Genomic DNA, 23,833 nt, shown 5'->3' on the forward strand with positions numbered 1-23,833 from the left:
GACAAAATTACTGTTACTGGAAAGAAAGATACTGCGGACTATCTATGGGCTTTGCAGAGAAGAGACAACAGGAGGATGGAGAAAAAGATACAATGATGAATTCCAGACAGTATATAGAGATTAAAACATAGTACGCTACATTAAAACAAACCGAATAAGATGGGCGGGCAACGTACTAAGATCGAGTGACGAAAGACTCCTGAATGCCACATTCTGGGAAAGGCCCGATAGCAGTAGATCAGTTGGTCGCCCAAGAAAGAGATGGAAGGATGCAGTAGCCAGTGATCTACGCAAAATGGGAATACAGCAATGGGAAATGGCTGCTCAGGACCGACAACAATGGAGGAAAATAGTAAACGCGGCCAAGACTCACATAGAATTGTAGACCCAAATGATGATGATAACATAGAAAATAATACATTGATTGAAGAACATGAAGAACAAATGACGTTAAAACTAGAAACAAGAAAAATAACTACAAACAAAAAGTGTATATAAACACGCAGGAATTTAAAAAATATATATTAGAAAAGCTTAATAATAGAAAAACTACATGTAAAGGTGGGACACCAAATGAAGAGTTAAAATATTATGGAGCAGCCATGAAGAAACAAATAACAGCATTAATTAACAAAATCTTAAAACTTAATAAAATTCTGAACGTGAGCCTTCGAGACCACGTAACAAACCAATAAATCAGACAAAAATCAGTTGTTCAAGACGTCATCGAAAGAATCGCGACGCTGAAGTGAACCTGGGCATAGCACCTAGCTAGAACACAAGATGGACGGTGGACAAGACTAATCATAAAATGCAGACTCAGAAACTATAAAAGAAGCTGAGGATGACCACCTACTAGATTGACCGACGATGTAAAAACAGTAACGGAAAACTGGCTACAAACGACCCAGTGTAGAAAACACTGAAAATAACTAAGGGAGACCTATGTCCACCAGTGGACACGATTGGCTAATTGATGATAGTGATAATTCAAAACTACAGAGGTATCAACTTGTGTAACTAACAACTAAAATGTTGCATTACCGAATAAATCAGAGGATAAGTTTGGTAAATGAATAACAAACACCGTTACATAGTAGTTTCAAAAATTATAGACCATTTTAAGTGGCACATTTTTTATATCTTTTTCTGTGATTTTGTCCCATAAATATACGATATATCAGGGATGTTAGGGGTGTTCTGTTCATTAATGTGGTGCAAAAAGTCAAAGCATTTTTTATAAATAATACATTGTAATGATTTTTTATGATATTATTTTAGGCAAAATGAATACGGGAAATATAAAAAAAATTAAAGTTATGCAAAATTCTTTAATGTTATTGAGAATTCCTTTTCTTTTTCCGACTACAAAAGAAATGAATGATCCTAAAACAAATATTTATATCAAATTTTTATTGGTTAATTTGAGTTCGATGTATTATCCAATTGGGGCAGTCATGCATATGACATTCAACGCAAGAAGTAAGTACAAGTTTATATATGAATCACTTATTTCAGGAAACCCATAAGTCACAAAACTAAAACTTTCGGAAAACAAGAAAAAACTGTATGACGAAAACACGAAGCTTTCTACATGTTAAAAACTAACCTACTTCCATTTCTAAACTGTTTGTTGACTTTTTCACTTCAATATTTTTTGAAAAAAATAAACTAAACTTTTATAGGAAATAAAATAAAAAAAATACACATAGTACTTTAATTTGTATTAAAAAGTACAAAAAATATTGTTGCAACTCAAAAAAAAACGAAAAGTGCAATCATTCATCTTCTTCAGGTATATTATTGGTCGTTGTTGGTCAGTTGACCAATTTATTATAATAATCCTGAATATTTTCTACATCCAAAATCTACATCCTACTACATACTACATCCAAATTTGTAGTTTTTTTATATCAACAATCTTCTTACAATTAATCGAAATCTTTCCACAGGGATATGCTAATACTTCAGGCAATATTATTGTATTTTTTTATTATTGTTAAGCCTAAAGCTGTGATTGGCTAATCCGTTAATGAAAGAATGTACTACAACCAAGTTTAAGTTCTCGTAGGAGTGGTGAAAATGCATGAATTGGCCTATTTTTAGTTGAGCCTTCTGATTTCTTGGAATATTTTTGCCACTGGATTCCGCGGATAACATATTTTTGTTGTAATTCTCTGGCCACTAACTTTTGTAATCAATTACTTCTTCAGCATTTATCAATATCACATTAAAGCGGTTATTTTTACATGAAGTTTTTATCAGCTGTCCCTATTCTTTCATGGTGTATATACGGTCTACTTTTCTTATTTTTCTTTTAGTCACCGCAAAATCCGTATCACAGGGTAGGAAGGAATGACCCCTAATAGGAAAATAATGATCAATGGTCTTAAATTTTTTGAACGAAATCAAAGCGGAAAAAATCCTTAACACAGGTTGGTTTTTATTTTGCGCTCCACAACCGCCAGAGAAAACATGAAGATATTTCACTAACGGCATGTTCTCTATAAAATACCTCATTAGAAATTACCTGGCGAAGGTAGAAAACCTCTTGCACCGGAATTTGTGGCAGTTGAAGGTTCCGCATAAAATATATATAAATAACCCCAATTTCCTCGTTGGACTCAGCCATTTCTTTTGAGTTGAAAATTTCTTAGCTCGATGTAGATGAATCATTTTCTCGGCGGCTGCAACTCTCTTTGCATTATCGTTCAAATGCGTACTATTTATTTTCATTGCAAGCTCCTCACACACACAACATGTGTCTACCTGAGGTCTTTCAAATGATAATTTCTGTAGTATGAATACTTAACAGTGGCATATTCTGGAAATTTTTCTGTAAACATTTTGTACAGAAGAGTGATACTTACTTACTTTCCGTGTCAGGAACACCAACAGCTTTAAATTTTGTGTTTCCCATGGTTGGCCACATAGCTGGCCCTGTCATTCGCTAAGAATAGGTCTTCTTTTGTGCAGGTCTCTCTCATCTCTGTGCATGATAGTAGGTGGTGACTATTTTGAACCGCGCCACAGTCGCAGGTATCACTATTTCTTCAGGTTACTAGAACAACGTAAAACGCCAGTTCTTAGTCTGTTTAGCGCTTTCTATGTGGAATACGTCAAATTGTGACTAGCGGCCATTTCCTTTGAGGGAGCATAATGTGTTGTACCTGACGCTCGCCATAGGTGTATTCGGCGCGTCTTTGGCTCTTCGGGAAGGGATCGTGATTTTTTCAGAAAGCTTTTCCGAGATCTTAATCTACTTGGCTGAACTTGGTGGTCATAAAAGGGGTGTCTTCGATCCGTCTCCTGCTTCTTTCGTTCTATCTCTGACGTGACCTGTCTTCTGATAGCAGGTGGAGCGATTCCAACTATAGGGTAGACCTCTTCGATAGGTGTCGGTTTCAGGCAACCAGATATTAAACGAACCGTTTCATTTAACGCAACATCGACATTTTTAGCGTGAGCAGAGTTTTTCTACACTGGTGCTCCAAGAGTGATAAAATACATTTGTATAAACATGTACATATCTAGTTTCTTATTGAAATAATACTTTTCCTTGCTAGTATAGTGAGCTAACTTTGTGGGATATGATTTAATGTGATCACGAATAGCATCAATATCATACTAATACCAGAAATTGCATTGTCTGGGGTACTTTTTCCCCGTTTGTCGAATGATGATTTTCCTTCCTGCACTTAGAAGAAGTACAAGCCGCCTCACTCGGTTAATTGTTACTCCGTGAAGAAAACAGAAATTATTCTCTTCTACGTCGTTGATTAACTTCAATTGCGGAAATTAGACTTTGTTAGTAACAATCTTGCTCATTTTTTGTAGTCAGGTCCCTAAATCGTTGGAAAATCTGCAATTTTTCGTCGCTACTCATCAATGAAAGGCACTTTTTCCAGCACCTATAAATTAAGTACATATAAACAAATGTAGATTGTTCAGTCAACAAAAAATTGTTTTTAATAAAAACTTTTTTATTAGAAAAGAACAAATTATCAACTTACTTGCAATCTTTGGAGGATGGAGAAGGAACTGCAGGAACATTCTTTCCCTTCCTATTGATGAATTCGTTTCCTTTGACTCTAGCTCGTTTTATTATTTTATTTCTATATTCGTAGGGTTTTTTAATCCTTACTTCTTCTGATTAGGTTAATTAATATCCGTTATGATCACTGGCGCTTTCACTCGTTTTATAATATTTTTCTCAAGATATAATATTAATAAGTAAAACACAATATTATAATACTGTATTCGTATTCACTACACATTTATTTATCTACGTGCATTCACAACAAAAGATTGAACTTGATTGAAAATTATTGGCACCATTGCGTCAAATTATAACGACATGCGCGCTGCATAGGAGAAACGCCTTTAGTCATGGACTTATGTTGTTTCTCTAATATACCGCCAAATCATACCACTCTAGATAGGTTACGTATTCACTGACTGAAGGCGTTTCTTTACAAAAATGTGTATTTACAGTTTAAAAGTCTATTTTAGTGAAAAACGATTTTGGTAAAATTATAATTTATGGGGTTTCTCAAATAAGTGATTCATATGTAGTATTACAAATTAAAGAGATGAACGTATTTTGCTGATTCAAATATAGATCTACAGAGAGATGGACAAGATTTGGAAAACTTGTTTGGATACTGAAGAACCGCAAAATACCTTAATACTTGAGGAGCAAAGTTTTCAACCAGTGCTTCTTCTTATCATGACATATGAATATCAAACCTGGACCCTAACCAAGCAAATATGAATAAACTAGCCACAACATAAAGAGCAATGGAAAGAGCAAGGTTAGGTATACGACTGTCAGATAAAAAGAGGAAAGACTGCGTAAGACCAAAAACAAAAGTTGAGGATATCATAACAAAAAATACCAAACTCAAATGGAGCTTGCAGGTCACACTGCTAGACAAAAAGACCAACGTTGAAACGCTAAAATACACCATTGGAGACCTTACAAAGGTAAATGATCAAGAGGATGACCACAGATGAGATGGGTAGACGACATAAAAAGAATAGCCTGAACAAATTGGAAGTATGTTGCTAAGGATAGAGATAGATGGAAAGAGTTGGGAGAGGCATATCTCCAAAAATGGACGATTTAAAGCTAAGAAGAAGAAGAAGAAGAAGAGAGATCTAAAGAAATAACCAAAATATTTTAACACAAATAAATATATGACTATTTAACTAAAAATTACTATGGGGCCATTCCAACTTGACGTGATGATGGAGCTTGAGTCGAGAAGCATGCTGCCAGAGGACCAAGAAAATCTGCCAACCTGCTTGCTGGTTGCTTATCTCATAGAACCCTCATAGACGGTCTTGATGGAGACATCAAATCGCATCTCCTTTCTTATTAAGCCTTATAACCGCATTGAGCTATTATCTAAGGTACGAGTTTCTTGGTGAAGTTTAGTGAAAGGAGTTTGGTACAAAAGTCCTACCACAGACCAGCGACAAGTAATGTCTCGACTGGGATAAGAAGATGAAGAAAAAAATAATAAAATACCAATACTTGGTATTAAAATTCTTTTTCGATTTTCCAGTATTCGATAGGATTTTTTTATTTCCTACATTGCTTTTTAGTGTTCACCCGTATATAAAAATCATATATGTTAATATTATTTGCCAACTGTTTTTGCTCTCAGTCGTTTAATGTCTTGTTTTGTTTTTATTATCTCTAGTGTTAAATTAGTGTTAGACGTGGGGATATATTCTTGCCAAAGCTTTTTATAACTCTGTCAAGGTTAATACCAAGGTATTTCACCTCTTCAGAAAAATTTAGATGGTAGTTTAGAATCCTTGGAAGTATGAAGCCCATGATCCTTCTTTTTCTCATCCACAAGGAACCTAAGTTCCTGTATCTGGCTGTATACCATGTATCACAAAAAATTTAATAAAATCCTTTATAAAAGGTATATATTAAGTTACTCTTCTACTTACTTCTTTTTCTGTTAAAGAGGACCATCTCTGTCTTCTTAGAATTTATATATAGTGATTATCCCTTGCATCATATTTCTATTAGTCTAGGAGCAACTTGTAATCTCTCACATAGTGTGTTTTCAAGCTTACCGCTTTGCAGGACAGCAACGTCGTCTGTATAGGCTATTGCGTAGAATCCGTTGCTGCTGAATAGCACCCCTTCCTGTGAAGATCCTCTCGTTGCCATGCTTCTAACAAAAATGTCTTTATTTATGCTTATTACTTTATTAGAAAGCATACTGAAAATCCATTCGTTCATGGTTCGGAGGACATTCCTGACATCTATAATCCTTTTCTGGCTGGATATATAATTTTATCAAACGCTTCCTCAATATTTATGATTGGATTCCATATTATCCAATGTTCTTTTAATTCTTCCCACTACTGCATGCAATACAAAATCGGTAGATTTTCCCGAAGTATATGAATGTTGATTTGGGTGAAGTGAGTTATGAACCAGAACTTCATCCCTTATGTACCTCTCGCGTAGCCTTTCCATCGTTTTTAAGCGAAACTGTGTTAGTAGGCTAATTTGTCGAAAAGTCTTTGGTAGGGTGTATTCCATCCTACCTGGTTTTGGTATGAAGACCACACTTCTCTCCACTTCCTAGAAATACATCTTAGCCAACGAGGCTCTAAACATTCCCACAAGGTACAGCAAAAGGATATCCAGTCCCCATCGTAGTAGGCTGGATATATGTCGTCAAGCCTTGGTGACTTGAAAAGGGTGAAGCACGATATGGCTCATCCTACCTTTTTCTTACTAATCATTGTTCTGGTAAGATGCCAGTCATTAAGTTAGGGTATGATTGTTTCTTCCGTCTAGTTCGGTGCTGTTTAGGCGCTAGAATAGTGGAAGTGTGTTTAATTCAGGACCTCAGCACTTTCGCAAAGGTTGAAAGTTTTGCTTTCATTTTCGTTACTTAATATGTTGATTTGCCGAAGTGGGTGTTTTGAGAGTACCACTTTACGTAAATTGTATCAACTTTCCACAAGAAAATAGCTTCACAACAATACTTTAATTGGTACATTGCAGAAAAATTGTTAGGTAAGAGAGTCCCGGGAAGACGACGTATTTCCTGGCTTAATAACCTAAGAACTTGGTACAATATGTCAACCACATGTCAGTTTTGAGCAGCTGTAGACAAAGTTAAAATTGCCATGATAATCACCAATAGCCAAGAACAAGAACTGATGATAAATACAAAAGATATGATATACCTAAACATTTTGCATGACAAGTTTCTCAACGCTTTACATTTCGATAATGTTTATTTCATAAGAATTTTAAAATTGTGTTATACCTTCTTCGTCCATTTTTATTTATTTGCTTGTTATTAACGTTTATGCCTTATAATTTTAGAAGGTATAGTTGATACGATCGACAAGGACATTGGTGCTATAATATCATATTTTGGATGTACCTACTTTCTGTTTAGATACTTACTAAACCTTAAAAAGGTCATTCGTTTGTACAAAGAATATTCAGGTAAGATGAAATAAGATCATATTTTTATTACAAAATTTAAAAAAATATATTTGCAATTTTAGGCAATTATTTGTTTACATAACTATTTTCTCTATTTAGAAATTTTTTTAAATCTCTATTTAAAAATCTCAATTTAAATAATTAAGGTGTATCTGCAACAAAAGAATCACTCAATGAACGCAATAATTGTAATTATCTATCAGACCGAAGAAGACATATTTGATCATCCTCAAATCGATGACACTGGAGTTGGTATTAAACTTTACAGAAACTGTGATGCCTTCTACATGATGATAATGATTATATATCGTCGTATAACATGCAAATTGCCTAACTCACTAAATAAGAGTTTGGCAGGATAACTAAAAGACTTAGTCAATTTTAAATTTAATTAGAAAAAAGTTAAATTGAAATATCTTTTTATTGCTTGTTTTTAAAAAAAAAATTGTTAATTACATTATGTGCAATTTCATTGTAACTTTTACCTTTTTACTACAATTAAATAGATATAGGGTATGGCATTGTAAGATTTGTGAAAACTCAAAGATTATCATGGCTGGGATATGTTCAGCGACAAGAAGACACGAAAACGACATAGAAGATGTTACAGTGGAAGCCGGTAGGAAGGCGGAAAAAAGGAAGGCCCAGGACTAGATGGTTGGATGACGTGGAAGACGACCTGAAAACCATGAATAAAAAGGTCATTCGTTTGTACAAAGAAGAGTGTATGTACTTCCATCCAGATCTCAAGAGAGATCTGGATGGAAGTACATAGCCAGACAGGCAAAGACCCATCCAGGGTTATGATGCCAAAAGAAGAATGCCAATTTGCATATATTTTTTGACTATTTTATGACTTTTATCATTTTCGTTTAACAAATCACTTCAAAAAACGCATTTATAATTAATGTTATTAATAACCGACAGTCAGGCATTTCAACAGAAAAACTGTAATCAACATTTTTACAACTTAAAAAAATATAATAATAATATTTACAATTTATAAGTGGTACAAATTATCATAGAATGCATGATAGTCTTCCTTTAAAGACAGTTTTAAATCCATTAAACGTTTAAACATTTTCTTCTGAATTGGTAAAGGTGCATCGTAAAGTTGGGGTAGGGCATTATACGATGAAACAGTTTTATTTTTATTCAGGTATTCAGGATTTGAGTCTTCTGGGTGGCGAATTTTAAACATGATGAAACCATCTGGACAATATCTCAGAGCTCTAATGTCAGTGACCGCTGCATCTCCTGTGGTTCTTCCGGGTCTTATAGAATTAAGAACTTAGATGTTCTTAAGATTTTTAAAAAAAGTACAGTCTAGGTACTGGACAGTATAGGGTTTTGGGTTGAGACATGTTGATTGAGCTCTTTTTGAGCTTCCCTTCAATACTTGACTGCATGGCATCGTATTCCATTTGCGTATATCCTTTTTCAAGATACGTTTGCTCAATTATTGTTTTGCTTCCTCGTGATAAGTTTAAAATGGCACTTGAGAGCAATCCATTTCTGTTCTGACAGGTGCAACCATCACTGTATAAAAATAATCTTGCTTTGGGCTTCATTTTTCTGTATTACATGGTTTCTGACGAAGCTATACAAGATTGATGTAAAAATGTCGGCTGACAGTCCCCCTTGTCCTCGTGCCATATGTAGCAATAACCATTCTTCGTTTTCAGATTAAACACTGTAAAATTGTGGACAACTAGTTTTATCTTGTAGTATAGGGATGAGACAGTGGACTTCGGACATAATAATACAGACTGCAAACCCATCATCTACAATTTTCTGCTTCTTTGGCTTTTTATTTTTCATGTTGAGCTTCCATTTTTTTTACTTGATGTTTTTTAAATATATCTTGTGGAATTTTTATTCCATTTGATTTTTAAAAGCTTCTTTTCTTTACTTTTACCTTTTCCAAAAAAAAAAGTTGTTATCATCTGCGTGGGATCCATCGTAATCATCATTTTATTTTCACTAGCTTTTTGCTCGCTGAATCATCTTCGTCGTCGTCAAACATCAATCTTTGTAGTTCTTTAACATCTTAAGGGTCCTTTAAGCTATATTTTTTACTACATCTTACTATAGTGAACGTATTTTCGACCTAAAACACATATAAATTTGTTAACTTACAAAAAAATCTTCAACCAGGTGTAGTAAGTCTGTTTGATGTTTATGAAGTAAGTGTAAGTATAATTATGTAATTTTGAATAAAAAAAGAAAAGTTAGTAATAGTATAAAGAAATGGTACTTACTAAACTAATAAACGTCACAAATTTACAAAATCCTTTTGTTATAATAATGGGCGCAGTATATCAAAATGAACAATATTTAAATATCTTCGTTGTAGCAAAGAATATCTACTAATGACCGATCACGTTCTGTAGAATAATGAGAGGTAGGAAGCTACTGGTGTCGACAATTCCCGACTTTACGAGACACACACACTGGTACAAAACATTTGTGTTATATCAATTTGAACAGCCGCGCCCGACGGAAGGTAAAAAAAAAATGATTTGTTAAACTATACTCTTTCTAGATTTCGAGTCGTTCGGACAACCTAAAAATTTTACAAAACGAAACCAATATTATAATAAGTTATCCAAAATATACATATCCTACCATACATGTGTAATTACTACTATGATATCCGCTACGTTTTTGTACGTACCAGAATGTGAAAGGGAAAATATGGAGAAGGGATTAAATGAAGTTTGTGGTTTACCAGCTCCAACATGGTTACCATTCGAGTTTGATTATTTTCCTGTGAAACAGCTTGTCTATTTATACCAGGTAATAACAATTAATATATTTATTTTTAATATTAATCATGTTGACTTTCGGATGACATTAACTTACACAACCAATTTACACAACAACCAAAAAATATCATAAAAGTAATTTATATATCATACCAATTTATTAATATTTATATTGATGCACTCGTATATTTTGTATTCACAAAAATAAAAAGCAATATTTTATTTTCAGGGTTATTCTATTTTCTCTGTTTACCAATCAGCTGGTTTTATTTCATTCTGTATGATGGAGACATTAGAACACTTGGTACTTCGATTTGAACATGTAGGAGATACTTTCGTCGAAGCTTTTAGCGAAAGTGATAGAACAATCCGAAGACAAAAGTTTTTTAACGCAGTCAGATATCACCAAGCAGTTATTGGGTATTATTTTTTTTAAGAAATATTTTTATATGCCTATTTACTTTTAAAAGAATCCTAATACCTAGAAAGACTCGTCCCTAATGAAATTATCTTCACTTGTCTTATATGAAAGGACTATTTAGAAAGCATTGAACAAATGGCGATAAGCTCAGTGGCCTCAAAGTTGTAAGGCGATTACGCTGGTAATACATGAATTTACATAGTTGACCATCACCGACTTCATTAAACTTGGGATGAAAATTTGATCATTTTTTAACTTCAATTAATCACTTGTTATGTACAAATATGTTTGAAATTAAAATTTTTTAGGGAATTAACACTTTTGTGAAAGTCGGTATATTAAGTTATGTTTAAAATCCATTATTGATTTAAACTTAACTTTATTTTCTTTAGTCAATGACTAAAAAGCTTGGCAATTAAATAGCTAGGGTGAGGTGGAGTAATTGAATAATGATTTAACAACAAATCTGCTTTCGACCCAGATTTTTAGTTATCTAATGATCAAAGTATAAGTAAATTTTAAACTGTAAGTATAAAAGAATGACCTTTATATAATACTATTTAAATGTATGAAACCTTAATTTGATTAAAGGTATTACAATAATAATAAAATAAATAATAATATCGTACGTACGGTGGGTTCAGTTAACTCAATTCACATGGTTAGCTGGAGCAGCCAGCCTAAAATCTCATAAGAACTGGATGCTGCTCCGATGCTGCATCATATATGGTGAAGGCAGGACAAAATTTAAAAATATTTTATACCATCTTAATATATGTTACTTGTTTATCACATGGAATGAACAGAGTTGTGGAAGAAATTAGAAAAAACTCCCTGTTATCAAGCATAAAAAGGTATTCTTCAAATCTCCCATAAGAAATAATAATAATAAAAAATAATATAGAAATAAAATCGACTACATAATAAGTGACAAAAAACAAATAATTAAAGATGTAACAGTACTCAACAAGTTCACCACAGGCAGTGACCACAGAATGATACGAACGAAAGTGCAAATCAACACAAAAAGAGAAAGAAACATAATGATTAAAAATAAATCTCATGGTATCTAGACACCCCATTAGATATCAACCAATATCAGGCACATATCAATAATAAGCTACTACTGCATGAAACCTCCGAGAACGATCTTAATGACTAGAATAATTGCATCATAAACGCCTTACAAGAAAGTCACCGAGTGCACTGTCCTAAAAGAAAATCAGATAGTAAAATAAATTTATATACTGAAACGCTACTGGGTCAAAGAAGACAAATGAAAAGCGATAAGAATGCAGACAGTCACACTCTAAGAAAAATAAATAAAACTGTTTCGAAGGCAATCAGGAAAGATTTAAGGAAATTCAAAACCGATAATATTAAACGTACTATGGAGGAAAATAACAGCCTAAAAGTTCTACGTAGAAAGCTAATGAATGGGAAGTGGGAAATTTATAAATTAAGAAATAAGCAAAATGAAATATTATCACGTAGAGAGGAGTTGATACAGGTCGTCAAAGAGTTTTACGAGGAATTATATGGAAGTAGATAAGAAGATCAAACAGAAATACAAACAGCCATTTCAAAGAAGATCATGAATTAAGGTTCCAAACTAATGCCAAAGATAAAGGTAGATGAGATTCGGCAACGTTAAGAAAAATGAAAAATTACAAAGCCCCAGGAGAGAATGGAATTGTAATAAAAACTACCTGTAAATGGAGGAGATATGCTAATAAATAAAATAATAAAACTGTTTAATCTATGTTTGTAGCAAAGAGAGGTGCTCAAAGAATGGAACAACACTATAACCATCCTTTTGCATAAAAAGGAGATAGAATGGACCTAGAAAATTATAGACCTATTAGCCTGTTAAACCACATATACAAGCTCTGCACTAGGTTATTGACATTAGGATTGAAGAAAAAATTATATTTCTACCAACCGAGAGAGCAGGCAAATTTCCTATCAAATTATGGTACCAATGATCACCTCCATACAGTAAAGACACTCATTGAAAAATCTATAGAATACAACAAACCTCATATCCTCACTTTCATAGATTTTCATAAAGCATTCCACACGATCGAAATAGACAGCCTTATAGAAGCAATGAATGACAGCAGGATTGACCATAGGTATAGTAAACTTATTTACAATATTTACAAAAATGCCACTACGACTGTTAAGATAGACGATAAAACCCGACCAATAAAAATCAAACGTGGGAGAAGGCAAGGAGATACATTGTCACCGAAATTATTCATAACGGCATTAGAGTATGCCTTTAAGATAGTCAATTGGGACCACAGAGGAGTAAAAATAGACGGCGAAAAGCTTAACCATCTCCGTTTCGCAGATGACATTGTCCTTATCACAGTTAATTTAGAAGAAGCCACAGATATGTTAAATTAATTGGACTTTAGATGTTCGAAGCTGGGCCTCAGAATAAACTAGACAAAGACTAACTTTATTACAAATATAATACGAATTACGTTAGCGTGGGTAGCCTTTGGAAAACTGCGAGATACACTTAGGGCCAACATACCAATTAGACTCAAAAGAAAAGTATTTGACCAATGGGTATTACCGGTCATGACCTATGGGGCGAAAACTATGACTCTAACCAAGACTATGGCTTCAAAATTGAGAGTGGCACAAAGACGAATGTACTGGTCTATGCTGAGAGTGACGTTGCGGGACCGAATAAGAAACGAAGATCTGAGAAGAAGGACGAGTATTGCTGATGTTGTGGAACGCATAGCGGAACTGAAATGGAACTGGGTAGACCACGTAGCGAGAATGCATGACTCTCGATGGACGAGCAAAATTACAAATTGGAGGCCAAGAGCAGACAAACGTAGTAGAGGAAGACCACCTACACGTTGGGTTGACGACATCAGGCGTATCACCAAAAATTGAAGACAAAGAGCACAAAATCGTAAAGAATGGAGGAGTTTAAGGAAGGCCTTGAAGCAGTGGACGTGATAAATGAAGGTTGGATGATGATGATGATGATGACTATTTTACTTTTTTACTACCTTCATTACAATTAATCAGTATATTACAATTACCTAGTTAAATTTTAAATGTATTTATATTGTTTTCTAATTATTAAAATAATCATTTATTTATATACCATTATTAAATATTTGTTTTTATTTACAGTATGCATATTTTCTAAAAATAACGCATATTTAATGCATATTTTTTAGGTAAATTTATAAATTTATATATGCACATAAATGTGCATATATTTTTCTCACAAAGTGAGACATGTCTCGCTATAAACATCTTGAGCATGTCTCATTGTCAACTTATGTTATGTAAATCTTTAATATAGTCTTTAAAGTAAACAGTCTTTTTTGTTATGACTTTAAATTAAAATCTAATTTTCTTCCCCATCGAATTCTTTAACATAATCAAAATAGTCCCGGTATTTCATAGTGGCCACTTCTTTATTATTATGATTGAAAAATGTTATTTGTTTTAATTATGTTAATTTAATCAATAATATATAATATGTTTTAGAATGGGAACATTACTCAACGAATGCTTTAGTCCGTGTATGATGGTTCACATTAGCCTAACAGGACCCTTCTTAGGAGTTTGTGGTTACACTTTTTTAACAGTAATTTTAATATTTTTTTTTAAATTGGTAGAAAACTTCTGATAAACAAATATTTTAGAGAATTCCTTTGGACTCCAGTGCGCTTTTGGTGGGATGGATTGTGTCGACCTATATAGTTTGTTTAGGAGGGCAGCGCTTAATGGAAGCGGTAAATATATATTTTTTTAATTCAGTCCTCTACAAAAAAGAGTAAAAAAATATTCTGATATTAACTTATGTTACGCCAGAATATATAATTAAAAGTAAGCCAAGAAAAAATTAGTGATAAAATCGACATTGGGAAATTCAACAATCTCAAAGATTGTTTAAATTTTCTTTGTCCAAATCAAGCTTAATATTGCAGGAAACTCTTTTAATGTGATTAATGGACAAAATATGTACATAATGCACATAAAATGTATAATTTCATCAAAAAAAAATCGAAGCTAGGGTCGGCTGTGAATTCCTTTATTTATAACGATTGTTTTTAATGTATTCACAACTAATTTTTCCTGAATTCTATTACAATATCTGGAACATGTCATGAGGGCCGGGTATTATAACTTGCTGCAATTAATAATACAAGGAAGAAGACTCGCCTCCCGGTTAAACAATTTGAGAACTTGATTTAACTTCACGTAGCTGATGTCTTTAGAGCAGCGATATCGAAAGTGCGAATTCACATGATGATTGCTGACCTTCTTAGACGAGATAGAATATGAAGAAGATTACATTTACAACTCTACATTATTAATGTAAAGTTTAATTATAAACGTATATTTTAATTATTATTTTTTTGAGAATATTTAATAAAAATGGTTTACAACACAGCAAGAAGCAAAAATGATCGAATATTACTTTCATGTAAATGTAAAAGTAAATAGAGATTCTTCTTCTTAATCTTCTGACTTCTATTGAAGGTTGAATATAAACATGGCAATTTTTACTTTATTTATGGCAGTTCTAAACAGTTGAATGGAACTCAAGTTAAACCATTCTCTCACATACCGTAACCAAGAGTTTTGCCTTTAATTTCTACCCCTTTTACCTTCAATTTTACCTTCCATAATCAACTGTAGTGGTATGTATGTTGATCCTCTCATGCCATGTGCAAAATATTAATTTTTTCTCGTTTTAATGTTTTGGACCACTTCCTCATTTTTATTAACCCTTCGTAGGACTTTAATGGGTAACTGTGATATTTTATGATATTTTATATAATATAACTACATACATGGATCAAATGAACTAAAACTGGTGAAGTTGTATCAAACATTTTAAATTTACAATTAAAAAAAATAAGGATCATTCATTGATATAAAAAATATCCTATCTCCCAAGATATGTCCTTAAGTAATTGTACAAAAAAAAAAACAGAAATTTCTACACTTTAAAATTACGATTTAAGCCAACTTGTTTTAATAAAATATTGATATTAAGAGAGATAAAGGGTGGTAAAGTTGAAATTTAAAATTTTATTTTTCTCTATAACTTTTATATGTGTAGACATTTATCTATAAAATTTTATAACTTTGCGTTTTTGAGTATGATGAATTATAATTTAATGCATACGTTAATGTAGCTGATAGAGGACGACCCATATGCCACAAATGTTACATACATATTCGCTTAACTTGTTTTTCTTTAAGTTAGCGCTATTTGTGTCAAAAAATATTAAAGATACATTATTTCAACCAAAAGAAGATGTACATATTAACAACTTCAAAACTCAACAGTTTTCGAAATAATCGAATTTTACAAGTCAACTGCATAACGCTGATTTATCGCAATTAGTCCAGAAAACGAAGGAAATATAGAAAAAAACATCAATACTTCTGAATTTTGGTATAAAATACCTTTAACTAAAGTTAATAGATTCTGATATATTAAAGGAAAAGTAGTATACGCTAATAGTTTTTTACATATATCAGTAGGATAATTAATTAAGTGTTATAGAATTTGACAATTTACGTGTTCTATTAAATTAAGGTCAAAATAAAATACATTTTATTTACATACCAAGATAAGAAATAGTTAAACTAAGTAACATTAAACTTGTTGTCAAAGTAATCGTTCGTTATGTCCACCATTTTCCTTAATACATTTATCAGTGCGTTCCATAAAAGATCGTCTCATATTAAATAGCATCAGTGGTTCAAAAGAAACTACTGCAGTATTTATTTCTTTCCGAAGTTGGTTGAGAGTATTTATAGGATACTTGTAAATTTTTCATTGCGTTCTGTACACCAAAATCTAGCGGATTAAAATTTGGGCTTTTTGGTGGCCAAGGAAAATGACTACCACAACTAATCCAGCGAAGAAGGTGGGGGAAACATCGATTTACCAAGAATCTGTACGCCGTAGAAAAAAATACTTCAAACAAGAAATATGGCTGAGTTAATTATGAACAAAAATGTTAATTAACACTTTTTCTGTAGAATGAAGTGTTCGCTCGGGAAGAACCCTTGAAGCGACCGGCGATATTGAATGAAAATTATACTCGTGAAAATTTTTTAAATAAAATTTGTATCAACTCGACGCTAAAAATTCGATATGATTTGATCAGAGTGTCCTATCGACAACAACTAAAATGGTTTTTAAAAGTGAAGAATGCAGCTTTCGTATTTAAATTTTGCATTTTGCCGCAAATAAACTCAGTTTCTATAAAGCTGTTGAGATCAATAAAATGTCAACGTCAAAATGTTAAATCACTTCCATCGATTAGGCGCTACGTAGATTCTATTATTAAAGCCAATCTTTAAAACTCAGCATACTCTAGCAACTAAAACATAAAATTTCGATTTTAAGTTTTGGCAACACATATGAGAAATTTGTAATATGTCTAAGAAACGCTGAATTAAAACTTTCACATTACAAAAGATCTCACGTCACGAGAAATACTTCTACAAAGACGGCATTAAGAGGAATTTCTAGCTGAGGTTGTTTTGTTTTAAAAACCGTACATATATATATATATATATATATATATATATATATATATATATATATATAACAGACAGTATAAGCTTATATATCGTGGCAGTGATGGCATGCTAAGGAGGGAGTGGTATCGTAAACCATGTTTTAGTAACCGTTTCATAAACTTTTATTCTCAACATCCATCTAAGATGAAAACAAATTCGGTTTTGGCCTCTTAAAACTAGGGTTATCAACTTATCACACATCGAGTTCAGGGACAAGGGACTAAAAAAGTTGAGATCTATACTACAAGAGAACTCCTATCCTACAGGGCTTTTGAATAAACTCATTTTTGGTTCTCCTTTTCCTTTGCAATTTTCTGACAACCAAAATTTTCATAATAATGAAGTGAATGAGGTCCGACAACTGACACAGACATTGACACAGAACACATCAGAGCTACCACAATCTAAAATAATTTTTCTCGTGCATTTCTTAACGTTTACAAAGCTTTAGAGAAATATCAATAGACGGCAATTGGTGTGAAGTAGGCAAGACTATAGACATTTTTTATGAACTTTTTATGCAATCTCTGAATAACAGTAATTTAACTATTTGAAGTGAAACAGTCATTTTAATAACTATAAAGAAATCTAACAAAATACAAATAATGTTATCGTTATGCTTAGATGTCTATTAAACGAATGATAACAAACTGATTTAAAAACCAGTATTTTTTAACAGGTATTTTTGTTTACGCGTATCAGTTTGACCTGATCCACAAAAATACTTGGACCAACCACCTCTAGATCTGACAACAACAAACACAAAATAATCGTGCCAACGACGTGACTGAAAACTAAAACATGGCCGCTGACAATGCGCAAACCAGATGCGCGAACAATTCCCGCCGAGTCGAGTGCACCTTCGGGTTGTTCGGTGGTATGGTTGCCTACCCTATATTCCAGTTCTCACACCTAAGCTATTGAACATTTTCAAAAATGTTAGTGGCTTAAAAATTGCAACTAAGAATGTGAAAACGGTATCGAAGTTGTACACAAAGACAAAGGATCCTTTCACAATTCAGGAGTCATCGAATGTTGTTTATTCTATACCGTGTGCCAACTGTAAAAACGTGTATATCGGAGAATCATCTCGTAATTTTCACAATAGAGTAATATCACATCGCAGCGACATAAAAACCAAAAAGATAAACGCATGTGCGCTCACAGAACATGCATTAACTTTAAAACATAAATTTAATTTCGAGGATTCATGTCTTCTGGCTAAGGAAAAAAACCATTCAAAACGTGTTTTCTTGGAAATGTGTTTCATAAAATCTAATACGTCTTGTATAAATAAAAAGTCAGACATAGATAAATTGAGCAACATTTATTGTTACTTACTGACAAAACATCAAAAATAAAATAAAGATTTACTTTTACATATACACACCGTAATACACCTGCATACAAAACATGTTGCATACTATCAAGACAGGTTTAAGATACTACTTCCATTAATATAATAGCAAGAACTCATAATTACTTTTTAATCACACTATTTTTGTGTTTTTTTTTCTGTTCTCTATGGATCAGTCAAAACACACCATGAAAAGATGTCACTAACAAAATTTTAACTTTCCAACTAAATTTTAAAATGTATATTGTCCATTATTTTAAATGTTATATTTTATATGTGTGTTTTTAATGTTGAGTGTCGTAGCTTTACAAAAATAATCTCAACGACTAGTAAGTTGTAAAGACAATTTGAGATATGTTGTAAATATTTACACTTTCTTCTAATTACAGTGTCTTGAAGAAGGAATAAAAGAATTCCGAAAGCTCGACCAAAAGTCAAAAGTATGTTTCTATAACATCCCGGCCAAACCTACTGACTGCAGCCCTAATAAACTGTTTTGTTTGTATATATATATATATATATATATATATATATATATATATATATATATATATATATATATATATATATATAATATAATATAATTAAATTTATAATTTCTATTGCTTCCTTAGTATTGAGCCGTTCCCGGTTACTGTCTGTTGTTTACCAATAGCCCGTTACTGTCTATGACCTTCTTTATATATATATATATATATATATATATATATATATATATATATATATATATATATATATTTATATATATATATATTTATATATATATATATATATATATATATATTTATTTATATATATTTATTTATATATATATATATATATATATATATATATATATATATTATTAAACCTAGTGCTAAGATTACTACTATTACAAGAATTAGTATTAAACTCAACAGTCTTCCGGGTTGAACCGCGCTGATTATCATTGTACCGAGCTTTCGACATATGCTTTAATGTCTTCTTCAGGTCTTCCGAGGTGTTAGTCTCCCAAGCCCCCAGACACTACTACACTAATCACTGATCAATGCATTACTGATACTGGGAACAGAGGACGGTTCATTTATACCGTCGATAATGACGTGGTTTGGATGAAGGGTAATATTTTGATTGGCGGGTGGAGCGGACGATATTTTCTTTATGAGAGGTCCCCATGTCGAAGATAACTGTATGTCGTCATCTCTTTTATTGAGACACTTTGGCTTTTTTTCCAATTTCTATGGCTTTCGGATAATTCTTGGTTTATAAAAGCGAATAGTGGCTATGGTTCTGGAGTTCTTAAAATCAATTTTGTGACCTGTATGAAGATGGTATTGACCTAGAGCTAAAATTGAATCGGAATTGCGAAAAGAAATGGAATGTTCATAAATCCTATTTTGGATTTTGTGGATTTGTCTTGCCTATATGGGATCAGGGGCAATCTGTGCAGGGAATTTCATAAACTCCGTGTTTTTCGTTTGGAATGTTGTCTTCGATTGATCAGACGAGAGATGAAAGTTTTTGTTAGGGGTAAATATTGACTTTATTCCTCTTGATTTAAGAATTTTGTCGATTTTGTCAATAACACCTTTGATGTAAGGAAGAAAAGTTTTCTTATGATGAGGGTCTGATTCTTTGGGTTGAGATTGAGTGGGAGATTAATTATGGATGAGGGCTTGTTTTAAACTAGAGAGCTCAGCGGGTCTACTTGCATCATCGCAGAGACGTATTGATCTGTAGACAAGGGTATTAATGACTGAATTAGTTTGTGAAGGTGGATAATGAGAGTTGGCATGCAAGTAACGATTGGTATGGGTGGATTTTCGATAGACAGAGTGATAAAAACCTTGGAATTGATTTTTCTTTATGATAACGTCAAGAAATGGTAGAGATGAATCAATTTCCACCTCCATTGTGAACTGGATAATAGGATGTATACCATTCAGATAGGTTTAAAAATATTACTGTCAGAAATGTTCCCTCCACCCCCCGCGCTAATACCCGCGCTAATCCCCACGCTAACCCCCACGCCAACCTCCATCCAAACCACGTCACCATCGACAGTATAAATAAACCGTCCTCTGTTTATAGTAGCAGTAATGCATTGGTTAGTGATCAGTATAGTAGTTTCTGGGTATTCGGGAGACTAAGACTTTGAAAGCTCTGAGGAAGAGATCAAAGAGGATGTCGAAAGCTCGGCGCAATGATAATCGACGTGGTTCAACTCGGAATACTGTTGAGTATAATATTAATTCTTTTAATAGTATTAATCTTAGCTCTAGATTTAATATATATATATATATATATATATATATATATATATATATATATATATATATATATATATATATATATATATATATATATATTAATATTATAAACATGTTTTTAAATATTTGTATATACTCGTTCATATTTTAAGTTAGCAATATTTTTTGTACTTTGTAGAGTATGTCCGTTGGTACTATAATGGAACGTATTAACTGGTATGATGTAGAAACTAGCCTCCAAAAAGATCTAATACTGGTTATGTCCAGAAGTAGAAAACCAATGTATCTAAGAGCTGGACCATTTGGACCCATAACTTATGCTACTATTGTAATGGTAGGTTACAAATCCTGCAACATCGTTACACCCTTTACGATTTTATCGTTTAATTTATTAAAGAATTGTTTATTTCTGGCGATCAAAGGCGATGCGTCAGTGGACTTAACCTCTCTGGTCTCTATGAATGATGAGATTATGTCCGATGTGGCATCGCCTTTGAAAATGCCTGCCGCAGTTACAGACGAAAGTGACAAAACATATATGTTTACTGTGTGTCTTAAGTAGTTTTTGGGACTGTAGTTTGTACATTGTGGAATCTCGTTTATTTTTGTACACAAATACTTACCCACTATTCATTTGGCATTCTAACTATCAAAAGGTGTCTAATTGTATTAGGACTTCCTTTCATATTCCAACTCTTTCCCACCTTTTTAATTATGAGTATATTCATAATTAAATGATACTTTCATCTAAAACGTTTTCAATAGTACAAACAATAGTGCGATAAGATTCCTTTCTTGTCAATCAATTAGTAGATAGTTGAAGATTCGAATAAAAAAGCTAGATAGATCAACATAATGGCAAGAACATTTTTATATTTTTATATTTTCAGATTCACTTGAAATTAGAAATAATGAGCAATGTTATTTTCAGATTCTCAAAACATCATATTCCTATGTTACTTTGTTAAAACAAACTATGTAAGTTAGCTAACTGAACAACTATTTTGAGGCCATATAAATAGCAGAAAAATCAAAACTTTTGTTTCACTGTCATACTACTAATCAATTTACAGCTACGCACGAGATAGTTTATAAAAAAGCAAATAAAATGATTTTAAACATTGTACCCGTTATTTAACTTTTGTCTTTTTATTTTCCCATTTTTTTCTTTTTCAACATTTTTCAACGCCAGCTGACGAACTAAACGCATGTATCAAATCATCAGTTTTATGGTATCATTTACAGAAATTGACTTTGAAAACCAACATGCGTGTACAACTACAACGGGATGCATCAGTTGGAAATTTTGCTAAAAGTTTCATGGATATTGAAAATGGGCGAATGCAAATGGATGAATCTACGCAAGGTATCACCTTCTTCTGTAAGATCACAGAAAGCATAGACGAATTGGTGCAAAAAGTTTTCTCAAACATTGCACAAAACTACAAAAATCATCAGTGGCTCAGTACGCTCACTAAGTTGTCAATTATTCAACTAAATTCTTGAATTTGCTTCATTCTTACATTCAAATTAGCGTACCCATCACTCTTCTTCGAAACATAAATCCACCACTCTTTTGCAACGGAACCAGACTCTCAGTCAAGAACATGATGAATAATGTTATCGATGCAACAATTTTGCCTGGAAAATTCAAAGGTGAAGACGTACTGTTGCCGCGTATCCCAATGATCCCGACAGATATGCCATTCGAATTCAAACGTTTATAGTTCCTGGTGCGAGTCGCTTTCGCAATGACTATAAACAAAGCACAAGGACAATCGTTGCTAGTGTGTGGATTAAATTTGGAGAATTGATGCTTCTCACATGGGCAGTTCTCACATGCTCTATTTACTTCAAAATAGAAACGGTTATTTATTTGAACAGGATAATATAGTATGAGGCGGATAAATTCAGAATACAACGAAATATTCACAAATATGTATCTCTATCCGAGTAATTCTAGTATTATCCGATATTCGCGACTAAACCGTAACATAGGTATACATATACCTAATAAATAAAAGGTGAAAAACTGGGAGTTACATTGTCTATAGTCCGACAATTTTCAATTAAAGGTTACTAATCTACAAATTGAACTAAGAGCTAACGGCAACCATGCGAAATCTCAGAAGTAAATTCTTACCGGGGTCATTTTTATTGTGTATGATTCGCCCATGTAAATAGGTGAAAAAGTAAGTTAGTCCCAAAAAAATTTGCCCCCGTAACAATATAAATTGGTGCGATTCACGAGCGTATAGTTAGACAAGTTCGTTGAATAGTTTGAAACATCGTTAAACTTATTAACATTTCGCTGGTCTATATATATTTACGTTCTTAGAAAGAATGGGAGTGAGAGAAATATGATATTTTAGTTTATAGGCATAGTGTGTTCTATTTCTTGGGAATATATTTATTAAATAGACTTTATTATTAAAATAGTATTAAGGTAAGTAAAGTAAATTTTGGGGTAAGTTTATTCTTTTTATAGTATTAACCCATTAGGGCGATACAATAAACAAAGAGAAATTTGACAATTAATTTATTAGATTGAATTAAAAACACATAAATTTAAACTAATTTACAACCAAAAAGATTTTTTGTCTCATTTTCAAGGAAAAACAGTACAATTTTTAATGAAGGAACATATTGTATCTTAATTGTTAGGTAATTCAATTTTAAGGTGAAAATTTTCAAAACATTCGGGGTGTAGATGCAGTCTACGCCTTTTACATAAATAAATAGTATTACTTTTGCACATCCGACATTTTTGCACTATCGTCTCTTTTTGTAATGTGGCCAATATTGTCGAATCTGGTTTCATCTGGTAAAGCAAATTTAGATTGATGTCTATGTACTAAGTTTGACAATGATGTAGCGGTTTCTTCACTATTATTTACTACTACATAAATTATAAATATAAATCTATGTCGGCTCATGCTTTCTCTTATAATG

At 32.5% G+C, this 23,833-nt stretch overlaps 1 protein-coding gene across 1 annotated transcript in view; it reads left to right on the forward strand.

The window, feature by feature from the left end:
* LOC140434877 (uncharacterized) overlaps positions 1-21,974 on the forward strand; it is a 309,793-nt gene extending 287,819 nt beyond the window's left edge. The window contains exons 26-30 of the mRNA XM_072523474.1: positions 10,493-10,683; positions 14,213-14,312; positions 14,371-14,460; positions 21,060-21,215; positions 21,813-21,974. Of these exons, the coding sequence (XP_072379575.1) occupies positions 10,493-10,683; positions 14,213-14,312; positions 14,371-14,460; positions 21,060-21,215; positions 21,813-21,863 (588 nt within the window). The 3' untranslated portion in view covers positions 21,864-21,974. The remainder of the gene's footprint in view (positions 1-10,492; positions 10,684-14,212; positions 14,313-14,370; positions 14,461-21,059; positions 21,216-21,812) is intronic.
* The last annotated feature ends 1,859 nt before the right edge of the window (positions 21,975-23,833 follow it).

This window comes from Diabrotica undecimpunctata, chromosome 2 (assembly GCF_040954645.1).
Source record: "Diabrotica undecimpunctata isolate CICGRU chromosome 2, icDiaUnde3, whole genome shotgun sequence".
Taxonomy (NCBI): Eukaryota; Metazoa; Arthropoda; class Insecta; order Coleoptera; family Chrysomelidae; genus Diabrotica; species Diabrotica undecimpunctata.